Source organism: Danio rerio, chromosome 7 (assembly GCF_052040795.2).
Source record: "Danio rerio strain M-AB ecotype USA chromosome 7, GRCz13ab, whole genome shotgun sequence".
Taxonomy (NCBI): Eukaryota; Metazoa; Chordata; class Actinopteri; order Cypriniformes; family Danionidae; genus Danio; species Danio rerio.
This window is the reverse complement of record NC_141027.1, coordinates 40,603,257-40,617,885: the sequence shown is the minus strand read 5'-3', so window position 1 is coordinate 40,617,885 and position 14,629 is coordinate 40,603,257. Positions and strand designations below refer to the sequence as shown.

At 37.5% G+C, this 14,629-nt stretch overlaps 1 protein-coding gene across 1 annotated transcript in view; it reads right to left on the bottom strand.

Annotated features, from left to right (window-relative positions):
- ptprn2 (protein tyrosine phosphatase receptor type N2) overlaps window positions 1-14,629 on the bottom strand; it is a 271,230-nt gene that overhangs the window by 230,374 nt on the left and 26,227 nt on the right. The window contains 1 exon segment of the mRNA NM_001128667.2: window positions 2,678-2,725. Coding sequence (NP_001122139.2) covers window positions 2,678-2,725 — 48 coding nt within the window.

The window sequence follows — 14,629 nt, the reverse complement described above, 5'->3', positions numbered from 1 at the left end:
GTACCACGGAGCACTGCAGCATTGCGTGTGGTGACGTTCATTTACTTGCTCATTCTCAGTGGCAACATCTGTATCTTTGGACTCTGGAGGAAATTGGAGCACCCATAGAAAGCCTACTCAGAAACACCTCCTTGTCCAACAGAGACTTGAACCAGCAACTTTGTTGCTGTGAGGCGACAGTACTAACCACTTAACCACATTGCAGACTTTGCCTTCAGACTGATTTAATAAAATAAAATGTGTTTCATGTACCATTTACACTTGCTAATCAAGATCAAATTACTGACAGGGGCCTTAGAGATGAAGATGATGGCAGTGTGATCAAGCACGTACAATCTAAAGATTTATTTGCTGTCTCGGTTTAAAACAGTGGATAAGCAGCCCATCCATCAAAAACAAACAAAGCTTGTCACTCCAAATCATTCTCAAGAGAACACATAGTGTAACAAAGAAGCAAGAGATGGAGAAAAAAAACCAAGAGAAGATAAAAGTCCCCTGACAGTCCTTGGGATATTTTCTTCATAAGTTCTAAGACAATCCTGACAGCACCCCCAGAGTACTCGCTTTCACTCTTCACTGCATTTGTTTAATTGAAGTGAATGACTTAAAATGGCTTATCTTGTTTGGCTCTAAATGTATTCAACACCAAGAGAGAATCACAACACATACGGTTCCAAACACTAAGTCTGAACTGATCTTGATTTCTCACAGCCAATTCTGAAAGCTGATTCCAATGCTAATATTCTATTTATATATTTCTTTATTGCTTTTAAGCAAGATGCAAGTTAGAATTAGAATGAGTACACAAACAAGATATTTGCTTTGTTCGCTGGTTCGTCTCTACCAAATACATCTTTGCACAGCTGAAACAAATCAACAAACACTTGATGTTTGAATGTATTTACATGTGGCATAAACTATTTGGGTCAAAGCAATGTGCCGCTTTCATAGGCGGTTGCACAAAGCCAGTTAGCCAGGTTTTTACTGAGGTAGTTGTGTGTTTAGATTGAGCAAACAATGAGTTTTCAGGCTCAAAAGGATGGGTTGGTTTTAATCAGGTTTCATTCTATGGTAATTTACGCTACATGGCTCACCTGCTCTGGATCAGGCTTTATTCTAGGTTAGAGATTGCGATCTGAAATTAGACCAAATAGCTGTGAGTGAGTATAGTGACATACAGAATTTTTTTATTTTTTCACACAATTATGCCTCTTGTACATCGTCTTATCTTTTTGGAGAAGCCTGTGCCATTTTCGATCTAAAAAATAAATAAAAAATCTTGCTGGTTGAATAAAATCAAATTCACATGTGACCACAGCAATTCGGATAGTGTGGGTCATCTGGACAAGTCTATAGTTTCCAGAAGTGGTGATGTTGTCCACATGAATTTCACATGTTGTTCTTATGTGGCTTTATGTGATAAAATACTGTCCACATGAACTTCACATAAAATTCAAGTGTCTTTTCAGTAAGTGTCACATTTAAATCTAAATATATAAATTAGCTTTAATATATAAAGCTTTTAAAATGGGTGTTTTTGAGCTATTTGTGAACCTACATTATTAATGATTGATTTACATTGACATACTAACATTTTCTTTACATTGCCTTCTTATATTTTTGCTGTATCAGCAGTGTATATTTTTGCCTTGCAAATGTTTAAATTCATTACATATGTTCATTATGATATATCTTAATCTTCAATAGAGCAATTAACTTTACTGACTCCCTCACGAGAATTGAATTTCCCTCATGAGAAGTGAACATCACTGACTTCTTCCCTGACTCTCTCATGTGATTGGCTGTTTACTGCAAGTGTCACACTTTCAGGTGCCAGAGGTAATCCAGAGGCATTCATTAACTCTAGTTAATGCCTAAGTTAACAGAATATTTGCATCAAGTGTTTTGAAATAACTTGATCTTAACCAGTTTGCATTTCTTTGGATTTGTCAACCCAAAACTTAATCGGCAACCCAGAGTTTTTTCAACTCGTTTTGTACAACAGGCGTCATGCAAATTCTATGTTCATTCAACAATTTTTTAATCAAAGCTCAGTCTTAGCATCTGCAAAGACTAAAACTGATTTGCTATCAGGCAGTTCAAGGAAGGTCCAAGGCAGTCTCTCAGATGCTGAAACCTCAATTGGTTCTTTTCACCAGATTAAACTTGAAAGGTCTTACTTGATAGGATATTTCCCAGCCAGCCAGTTCAATACTCTACTTTCCTCTTAAGGGCACCAGACATTGCTTTGCAGTTTGTGAAATGGTGGATACCAACCACCCACAGCTGGTCATGTGAAGTTATATAATAATGTCTCGATTAAGACACGAATGAAAGCATTGGCTTGATTTTCAAAGATATTACATCACACCACTATTCACTAATATAGATAAAAATATACTTCACAACAAAAACCTTGATCAGATTGTTTAAATCAAATACATAAATGCTTATTTTAACTTGGCATTTTATAGCTCAGAAATTTACTTCCATCACTGAACTACATTTTTGCACCATTTATATGTTGTGTGAAGTATTTATCAGGATGATAAGAATGCATGCTTCTGGAAAATAAACTGTAATAACATCAAACCCATATTCACATCAAGACAATTACACTCTCTGTGGGTAGTACTAGTCAACGTTGTGATTTTAATGAAATCTTTGAACAACTCACCATTGATGCAGACTTCATTCAGTTTACACACATCTTCAAACAGACAACCTGTGGGCAAAAACAAAAAATCAACTTCACTGAAATGGAAAGCCATTGTGAAACTTGTCAGGAAATGCATTACATCGGCTTAAACCTCATCAGGTTTCTGTTGATCAATATCTGCAATGAAACCTGAATATGCAGAAAATCAGCCTTGTAAGACAGTAATTGGTAATTTCTAATTTCTAATTGGTAATATTTCTAACAAGCTTTTTATATGCTTAATTTTCAAATCTTGGCAATTTTCACATTTTTAAAACAACTGTATGGCTACAATGCATGCAACCACGATACTTTCTAGCATACAAAGTTTGTAATTTGTAATAGAGTCATTTTCACTGTGAAGGGTCTCTACATTTAGTTAATAATGATTGTAAGGTAGACTTTAAACCTCTGGAAAAGAAGTCTTATATATAAGATAATATACAGTATGAACATATATGCTACACATAATAAAAGGAGGTGGGGTGTGTTGGAACAATGTCATTTATTCATTCATTTTCGGTTTAGTCCCTTTATTAATCTGGGGTCTCCACAGCAGAATGAACTGCCAACTTATCCAGCATATGTCTTACGCAGCGGATGCCCTTCCAGCTGCAACCCATCACTGGGAAACACATACACACTCATACACTATGGACAATTTAGCCTACCCAGTTCACCTGTACGGCATGTCTTTGGACTGTGGGGGAAACCGGAGTACATGGAGGAAACCCATGCGAACACAGAGACGCCAACTGACCCAGCCGAGGGTCGAACCAGCAACCTTCTTGCTGTAAGGCAACAGCACTACCTACTGCGCCACTGTGTGGCCCATATTGGAACAATGTGATCTACTGAATTCAATCTTTGATGGTTCAGTACAAGGAGCTGCTGGTTACCATCTCTTGACCTCAATATAGAGAATATCTCCAAACACTCAAACCTTCCTCTTAATCATCTTCAGAATCCACAAGGAATGAATCAGACATGTCTCCCTATGAGCCATGAAATGGCACATGCATAAAGAAATAAATAGCAGAAGTTTAATTATTGTGGTAATCATGGTTTCAAGAGAAATGAGGCAGGATTAGATGCAAACACACAGACTGCTGCTGAGGCTGAATCCACCAGAACACAAACTGTGTCGCCATGGAGACAGGACTGAAAGGGAGCTCTTAGGTGACAAGAGGAAAGATTACAGAGCTTTGTACATGTGCCAATGTGTGTGTGTGTGTGTGTGTGTGTGTGTGTGTGTGTGTGTGTGCACGCACGCATAGCCAAGGGACTCTTTAGCAGCTGTCCTTTGATAAAGCACAAGGGAAAGACAAATGTCCCTGAAAGGGAGAGAGAGAGACCTCTCATTTTGACTTTCCTTTTTTCATTAGCACATACATTTTTATGTCGTTCACAGCTGAAAAATGCTGCAATTTTTTCTCTTTCCTCAAGTCTCTGAGATCACTTTATAACCCACACATTATCAGTCTTTCTGTAAAAAAAATGTACAGAAAGCCTGTATGCCCTCGCCATGCCTGTATGCCCTCGCATCTGTCAATACTTTAAAAATCATAATTCATAAAGAAGTGAAGGCTGACATCCATTATCCAAGAGTGAAGGTTTAACAAACTACAGCAAAATAAACTCTTCAAAGTACCTCATTCTACACTCTTAAAAAGAAAGTTTCTTTATTGCCACTGAAGGTTCCATCAAGAAACTTTAACATTAAAGCTTTTCATTCCACGAAAGTGGACAATTTATATGTTCTGTACACTACAAAAAAAATGGTTCTTTTAAAAACTCATTATAGCAGGGGTCACCAATTTCAGTCCTGGAGGGCCAGTGTTCCTGCAGAGTTTAGCTCCAACTTTCCTTAACACACCTGCCTGAAAGTTTCTAGTAAACTATAGTACACTCTCAGAAATAAAGGTATGGGAGCTGTCACTGGGGTGGTACCTTTTCAAAAGGTACACATTTTTACTTATAGGATCCATATTGGTACCTAAAAAGTATATATTAGCACCTAACGATTTTATTTTTATTTTTAATTTGCTCTTTTTATGTACTAATATGTTCCCTTGAGGTATTAATATGGACCATTTAGGTACAAATTTGTACCTTTAGGGGTTTCAGTGACAGCTCGCATACCTTTATTTCTGAGACTGTAGGTAAGACCTTGATTATCTTGTTCAGGTGTGTTTGATTTGGGTTGGAGCTCAACTCTGCAGGACCAGAAACAAATTTGGTGACCTCTGATTTATATTATGGTTTTTATAGCATTACACTGAATGTTGAAGAATATAGCAGCACTATAATAGTAGACAGTTTTAATGATTAATTTCTGTTAACTGATAACTTCTAATAATTTATTTATTCTGTCTTTGCCACAATGACAGTATATATTATTTTACCAGTTATTTTGCAAGAAACTAGTATTCTAACTAGGTTAATTAGGTTAACTAGGCAAGTAAGATTAATTTAGAAGTTGTTGGACAATAGTAGTTTGTTCTTTAGACAATAAATTTGAAAAATAATTTTCTTCAGGGGCTAATAATATTGGTCTGTTTTTTAAAAGTATTCAAATATGTTTGTTTATTTTTCAGGCAAATTAAAAGAAATAAGACTTTCTCTGAGAGGAAAAAAAAGCATGAAATACTGTGAAAAATGTTCTTACTTTGTTCACACAAACATCACACGGGAATCTTTTTTTAAGGATTAAAGTTTCACAGGATAGCTAATAATTTAGTCTTCAACTGAATGTGCAGGACAGCATAAAGATACTAACAATGCCTAAAAAAGCAGCAACAATGGTCAGTTGAAAGGTTTCCATTTTTTTAAGTCCTGTAAAGTGCTTTAAAACAGCCAATAGCGTTTTGCTTTATCCCCGCTCTGCCAGTAAGAAGTATGTGTATGTTTTATATGTCCTAAACACAGAGCTTTGTAACTGTTTTGCAGCATACCAGCTTATATATTTTCTAAAAATGAACAATACTGATACTAATATCTAAAAAATGTTATTTTAATTTCATGAGACCTTTAAGTCTCATTATTTCATCATTAATCAGGTCTATTTTTGTTTTTGTTAAGTTTTTTCAATGGTATGGATTCAGTATCAGTATTGTAATATTCCAGAAATCATAACATTGGTCTCACAATAAAACTAATCACTGCAATTCCTCTCTTGAATTTTAACAGTGTACTCATAAAATCTTGAAAAAGGCATCAGACATGAAGTGGCGTGCATACATTGGCATGCTGAATCAGAAAGTCGTCTGTTATAAATGGCCTGTCAACGGTGAAGGGAGGGTTCAGGTGAAGATTCTCTCTCCATTAAGCAGTCCCACATATTCCACTCCACTCTGCACACAGTTTAAAGCTCTGTAATTACTCCTGGGCACTCAAGTCTTATCAAACCACTCGGCCTCCTTTATTAGAACTTGTCAAAATTCTCATCAGCATTTCATATTAATTACCCCCGTTCCTCGCTGCGACGTCTGCCTGGATAAAACACATTCTGTCTGCTACCAAGCTCTTAAATCAGGTCGACACAACCATTTGTTATCTCAGAAGAGTGTCTGCGCACGCTGGCCGGCCTGTGCTTGTTGGCTCCTGAGGTTGATTAAAAGGAAACATAATTAAAGAGTAATAGCTGAAGTCTATTTTTTTCACCATGGGGAAGACAAAGGTGCTCCTGTGGCACAGCGCACTAAAGGAAAACACTTCAGCGATAGATTAACATGTTCCAATCTAAATAAAACACTTGTTTTGTGGCTGTTAGTCTTTGTCAGTGACAATACTGTATAATTAAAAGATAATATGTAAGGCATAATTGTTTTGTGGTCACTATAAGAATATAAAGCCTTGTAAGATGACCAAGGTATTATAATGAAATGTAATTTGCTAAGGGGAGAACAATTGCCTAGAGACTGTTACAATAAGATAATCAATTTTATAAGAATATTTGAACCTTTTTTATTTTCATACAGAAGTACTCATAAGTCATTTTCCTACAATTGGTATGGAATGCAAAAATGATAAAGTCTGTTTTTATACAATAATTTCTTATACAATAAAAATAATAACTAACAAACTGGATAAAACCAGCAATAATTATGAAAATAATAATAATAATAATAATAATAATAATGAAATAAAAAATCATCAAATTGATATAAACCATTTTCATGGCCACTGAATATCATTATTGAATATGAAAATGTAAGAAAAAAAGAACATTATTTTTCCAATAGTTATATGCAAGTGTACCAGAGGCCAGCTAGTGAAGTGCTGTGCAGGTAAACCTCATTCCTCTGACCTCTAAAGGTGCTCTAGCGACAGATGCTAGAGGTCGTGGTCTTTAGCCTCCTTGTTAGAGCAACTGACTCCCATGCAAAAAGTCGCTGGTTCAATCTCAGCTCAGAACGAGTTGAGTGGAGTAGGACTGGTGGGGTTACACAAGAACCAAACCAACCACATAAATACAAAATCCTCAACATTCCAGTCTTTAAAAATGGATGTTAGGACTTTCAAACACAGAAGGTACAAGACAATGGAGATGGTTTGTGCATACCAGTGAAGTAATGAATGCCACTGATCCCTGGTGCAACAAAATGGACGAGAGGGGTCTGGATGCAGACCTGGTGCAGTCCAATCCGAGCTGCATCCAATACTTTTTAATGCGCTCACCTAACCCCACCCCTACCCGTACCCGTCACAGTGATGTCACTCACTCCATTGAGTGCATTGTGTCTGACATTGCATCGCTGAGTGATTTAATCTCAGCTTGCATCATAAAGGCTGCATCCAGATACTGTTGAAATGGACACAGACATTTAATTTCAGTCAGCCAGCCCCAGGGCTTCCGATCAATTGTCATCCCTTACATAACAGCCACGTTTAAGATCTTATTTCTTTAATAAAAAAATAGTGATCTTCACTGCCTGGCTGAGATACATTATAAAGTGGGTATCAGACCAAACAAGAAGCACTACATTAAATCATATTTTTCTGCACCATGCCTTTAAAATACGAAAATTAACTTTACCCCAGTATTTTTAATGGAATTTCTGCGCTATCCTGATGCTAAGTAACGCCCCATTCAAACGGGACTTCAGCGTCGACGCTTGACAGAGGGCGTGTCTGAAGTTGGGGCTGATGCGATCGTCATAGCAGCATTAGCCAATGAAATTCAGCAATAGGCCACAGTCTGAGCTGGTGTATATGCTTACAGCGATCTGATTGGCTGATGCTTCCGTCACCGCTTGAACAGTTGAGAATGTCCCAACTTTTGTAGGGAGCAAAGCCTTTAAAGCGTCACCGAGGGATCCACAATGCAGTTGAGCAATGCCTGACGTCACCTATTCAAAGTGAATGGGAAGCGTTGACGCTGACGCCCCGTGTGAATGAGGTTTAATGTTGGTGCCTGCATTTAAACAGGGTTTTGTCTCTTTTTACACTTTAAAGAGCCCATATTATACATGAAATAGGGTCATATCCTGGTTGTAAGGGTCTCCAACAACAGTCTAATATGCATGCAAGGTCAAAAAACACTTTCATGGTCTTATAATCTGCATTTATTTTTACCTAATTATCCCAGCGACTCCTGTATGAATCGTCCAGTGATTCATTTGTTCCCAAACCCCTCCTTAGCGCGGAGCTAATCTGCGCTGATTGGACCGATGACAGTCTGTCGCGATTGGTCGACTGCCTTCAGTCAGAGAGGGAAATGGCCAATAGCTAATCAGCAATTTAAAACGTAATCACAGTTCATACACGCTCGATAGTATAGACGTGGATTTTAGCTGCCACACTATGGCGAGTGGATAGTGCCACGGATAACCGAACGAAGGAGACAGTCGTGTACTCGCCATACCACACACACACAAAAACACACACACACCTCCGGATGACAACGCTCCCGCTTCCGCCCGCACCCGCCAGGTTTTAGCCTGAGAACCCGCTCCATTTTCTGCCCGCCGCGCCCGGTCCCGCTAGAGCGGAGAACACAACCAAAAATCACCCAGTATACAGTCCAGACAGCCAAGCTGTCGTTCGTTCGTTCGCTCTCTCTCTCTCTCTCTCTCTCTCATACGCGCGCGTGCGCACTAACACACACACAAGCACCACGCAGACTCTCTCTTTCTAATTCGCATAGCAATATCCGTGATATTGCTAGACAGCCCGCTCCCGTCCCAAATTAAACCCGTTACCGACCGCTCCCGCGATTTATTCGGAAATTTATTCCCGCGGCTGTCCCCGCGCCAGATTTCTGCGGCGCGGGAATAAATTTCCGAATAAATCGCGGGAGCAGAACTCTAGCACGGAGCTCCATAAACAAACAGCACGCGTCGCGTTTTTAACGTGACTTTGCACGCGATAAGATCAAATATCCAGTTAACCTGATACAGAACACGCGGTTACAAGTAACAAATCACAACTAAATACATTTGCAAGCAAGAGTAAACGAGGCAACAACTTTAACCGCACGTACTTACACTTGAGAAATGGAAGAAACCCATCCTGACGTCCATCAGTTACTCTTTACTGATCCTTCCTTTAACAAACTCAGATGAAGTATTCTTTGTAGCATGTAGCTTCCAGAAGTTTCCAACTGCTTGGTTATAATGCTGATGTTTCATCTTTGGGTAGAGACTCAATATAATGTCCATCTGCAGTGTGACTTCAATCGACCGGCATGTTTGTGTGCGTGTGTTTGTGGGTGTGCGTGTGTTTGTGGGTGTGTGTCTGGGTTTCTGCGTCAGAGGGCGGGGCCTCAGGTTTGAAATCTCCCGGGTTTGCGCGTGCACGTGAATAACTTGGTTTCGTTCGTACGTCATGGCGAAACACCTAATGAGTCGGTATCAAGGCGACTCGTTTGAAGCACTATGAGTCGACTCTTTTATAGATGAATCAACCGTTTTAAACACTGTATTCTTACAGATTTAAGCCTTAGCTGGATACTTCGCTTCACTTAGAGCTGTGTTACACACTACATGGAGGGGAATTTTCAAAAACCCATAATATGGGCTCTTTAACAACCAAAATAATGCTTAAGTCTGTTTAGCTGACTATTTTATGTAAATGTATTTTTTATTAAATGTATTTGCATTACATTTAAACATTGATGCTGTAAAAGGAACCTTATGAAATTAAAAAGTCACATTAAACATTCACCGGAGGTTCCTCATTGGCTGAAACACAGTAGCTGTGTATATAGCCCATAATTTTTTTAAATTATTATTATTCATACTGTTTTATTCAGCATGTTTCAACACAGTTGCACTTACAGTATGTTTACAGTTACCTCATTATGACAGATGAATAATAAACATTAATGTCAAATAGTCCAAAAAGAAAAGAAAAAGACAAAGACAGAGGTAACTTTATGTAATGAATGAATGATTGTCATATAAATAATCTGAGGTAAAAGTGGGGATAAATAGAGGTGAAAGCCAGGTCTAAAAGTTTACCATGACGTAAAATACCTGGAGTTCTTTGAGATCTGACATGTTTTTAAAAATAATATTACAGTTAGTTGTGTAGTATCTATTTGGCAATTTACTTTACAATTCAACTTATCCAGCATATGTTTTTTTTACACAGTGTATGTTCTTTCAGCAGCATCCCCGTAATGGAAACACCCATACACACTCATTCACACACACTCATACATTATGGCCAATTTAGTTTATTTAATTCCCCTATAAAGCAAGTCTGTGGACTGTGGTAAAAACCGGAGCACCCGGTTGAAACCCACATGAAAATGGCGAGAACATGCAAACTCCACCAATGACCAAGTTCTTGCTGTGAGTTGACAGTGCTGACCACTGAGCCACAATCGCGTATGCTGATTTAAAAAGCAAGTTTCTTCTCAGTTTGTCGGAGTAGCTTATAGTTGCAGTCATCTGTACATCAACAATTTGGTTTGGAGATTAAAAAAGTACCTGTTGCTAGTTTCAATTATATAGTGACTCATAGGCAGTGCCAATATGTATGTAGTTTCACTGGAAACAATGTCAAATAAAGTTCATTTACAAAAACTAACAATAACAAAAGATAATCAATACAAAATTGTTAATACATCCACTATTCATTAAAAAAAATGATGTAGTTCCTGTGCACAGTTTTCAAACAATGATTATTGCTATGAGGCAAGGGGAAGCAGGTAAAATCTTGCCTTTGGCAGCAAATTGATTAGGGTCACATTAATAACAACATAAAATGAAATCTCATAAAACTAAATAATACTATAATACTAAATTAAACTGAAAAAAATATAATAAAATATATTTTTTAATCAGTCGATAAATAAATACTAGTTAAAAATAAACACATACTTTGTAAAAGATTTTTGAAACCCAGGCTCATTCTGATTACATACCCCTATATAGATTTCTGGAGAGTGCCAAATACAACTTAGTAGCTAAGTTTTTTGCAGTTTTTGTTTTCACAAATCCACCAGAGGCCGCTGTGTAGGCTTTTTCAAATGTCAAATTTCTCTTGGAGTTCCATTCCCGATTGCTTTTCTTGTGTAAATCCACCAGAGGCCACTGTTGACCGACTGACTTACTGACTGACCAACCGATAATCCCACCCACCCCCTTCCCTACCCAACTGACAGTGTTTTGAAAAGCAACCCAGAAAAACAAAAGCCCTCGCGGCAGCCTGTATTTTACCATGATTTCAGATTTTACCACATTCTTACGCTGTTATTTTTCTTGTTTGTTTTACTTTTTGGCTTACATGCTTACTGGAACGGTTCTTCACCGGACTCGAACCCTGTCATCACAGTCAATCCCACTTTGCATCCCATTTTGCTCTGACACACCTGGCGAGCTACTGGGCAAACTGGTAACAGAGGAAATGCCGTCCATAAGCAGGTAAGCGGTCAGTAGGTAAGCGCAAAAAGGAACGGCGTCATAATGCCACCTACTATTCATTTTAAAGATGAAATGCAGCCATATTTTCCTCTGGCTATATAATTCAAGATCTCCATAAATGTATATAGAGCTACGTTTTCATAATGAGCATGTGTTGCAACCTGGACACTCGATTACATCATTTAAAGAGCATCATGAACATTTGAAGTGAGTCTGATTGATTCAATTGTTTTCTAGAATTATAGGTAATGTTTTCATTTTCTTTGTGATCCTCGATTACAAAAAAAAAACTAAAATAAACCAATGCGTTCAACAAAAGCATGGACCATTGATTATTCACTTTGTAGCTAACAGTGGATCTGCTTTTAATAGTTTACAAGTTATTGATTCAGATCAATTCCACTGTGGAGGAAATGAATGCAATTTAACCCAACTGGTGTTACGCTTTCAGACATAACGATTGACCTCAGCAGTAATTTGGAAAAAGATTGTTGATTTAAGACATTCATAAAACACATTTCAATAAAGATGACAAACCCATCAGCACAAGCCTCAGCAAAAATATAAAAATAAATACAACTAGACTTAATTAATTCTCTTTCAAAACTTGCGCTTGTGTCTGTTGAATACTTCCTTCTTTAACTCCACAGGAAGCACACCGGGAGCCGACCACATCGACTCTTCACCCTCCCTCAACCAGACACTCCGACTGAAGCCTACAGGCTGACATCTTTATGAAGAAGCCATTTTAACCCACACATCGCCTCATTTCCCCAGAGCTTCAGTCTATGAGGATGAACAACAACAGCTCTGTTCTATAGTGATTAAAGCAGAGCAACAGAGCTGCACGCTGAAAGATGATGCAGTGAATTAATGTGTTATTCAGCCCGTGATATTTATACATACCTAAATCCTTGTCCTGTTTGGATAGTCAATGCATTTAGTTTATAGCTTTTATGCCAGGTGCTAAAAAGAGCATGTACTCGATATTAATTCTACCGTCTTAACTACATGTGGTGTGAAAAGGGATTTTAGTGAGGTTAAAAATAACCGGTGCCAAGTGACCTGAATTCTGAATTATTAATTCACTATGATCCATGGAGGGTTGGGGACTCTGTTCATTTATGATTGGACTTGTGTAATCATTTTTTCTTTGTATTATTGTACAACTTTTTATTAGAGATGCAAATCAATCGAAGTGCTATCTACTGTAATTACACATTCTGTTATTCTCAGCATATTCTAATATGAGTTATTTCTACATTCTAGACATACAGCAGGTGTAAAATGAAATTAATTAGAAATGTTTTTATTTAATTTTTTTCCCATTAATAAATGGTTGAAACATTTTACAGCAGCTAGAAAGGATGTTTCACATAATTTAGATGGCACTAAAATGTTACATAGATTATAAAATATCATTCATTCATTTATTTTCTTTTCGGCTTAGTCCCTTTATTCATTAGGGGTTGCCACAGTGGAATGAACCGCCAACTTATCCAGCAAATGTTTTTTACAGCAGATGCCCTTTCAGCTGCAACCAAACATTAAAAAACATTCAGTTTTTATGTTCATTTAGTTTATTCAATTCACCTATAGCGCATGTATTTGAACTGTGGGGGAGACCAGAGCACCCAGATGAAACCCACGCAAACTCGGGTAGAACATGCAAACTCTACATAGAAATGTCAACTGACCCAGCAGGGGCTCAAACCAGCGACCTTCTTGCTGTGAGGCGATTGTGCTACCCACTGTGCCACCGTGACGCCCCATATAAAACATCATATCAAACTTTTTTTTTTTTTTTTATTCTTAAAGAAATGAGTTCACTTAACTCAATGAAAGTACATTTGCACTTCATTGAAATAGGGAAATCTGAAAATCCAAAAGACTGTGCAGAGGGGAAAATGTGCAATCCTGGCACCAAGTCTAAAGCGCATGGCACAAAAGCATTAAGGGCATAACTGAATCCACTTTGACTATTTAAAGGATAGAAAAATATGCTCTGCGCCCCAGCACATAGTCTAACAGTGTTGTGCTTATTCTTTTAATGAGCTGTAGGGTGTGTTTTGAGCATAACGTGCATTAGACCAATCAGAATCTCATCTCACATTCTCTTTAAGAGTCAGTTGTGTCCTGCCATGGCGCATTTGCTATTTACATGGCGAACTTTGTAAGAGGAAAAATTTAATGCTTCACTAGCGAGAAAACAGTTAAACAGACCATCTGCAGCGCGAGGATTAAGAACGAGCCTCCTCCATTCGTCCTCTATACTTTCACTTTATTTTGATTTCTCTTTACTTTACTCTTTTAGTTTGGTGGATAAGGAAACTGTGTTGTATGCACTCCACTAAAGACATCCATTAGTCTACATATTTAATTTAGTTTGTTAAGCATAAATATTTGTTTTTTAACTATTTTAAAGTCAGTTCTAATTTCCAGCAAACAAATAAATAAACAACAATAATGAAGTTTGGTTTAAAAACTGAGTTATATCCAAACACATGTCCTATTCTTATGCCCCATATGTTAATGGATGCGTCTCCATAACCCAACAGGTGAATCTGAACTTGTTTTTATTAAAACAAATATGCATATAAAAAAAATAATTCTGCTAATAATAATAACATTATGAAAATGCAAATTGTCATGAATAAACTGAAAAAGCCCCCCGTGATGAAGAAGGCATGGAAGTGGTGGTTTTAATATTTATTTAGAAAATAATATTTAACATTAAATTGAAAATTAAATATAAAACAATATTTAATATATTTTTTTAACTTAGACTAGCCTTCAGTTGTTCAATTGCACAGTCTATTTAGTTCCTCAAAATAGCAACATGCCAATAATGCACCTTAACACACCTCCTTTATGGACCAGCACACCCATAAATCCACAAAGTGGTGCAAATAAATTTGCTACTTTAAACAATGTGACGCAAAACGTGAAAATTACTGTTGCACTGGTCTGAAAATTATTATTGTGTGCCGCCTTATTGTCGCAGGTGTATGATAGGGCCCAAAGAGTGTTGGTATCTAATGTTCTGTTACTGTATGTT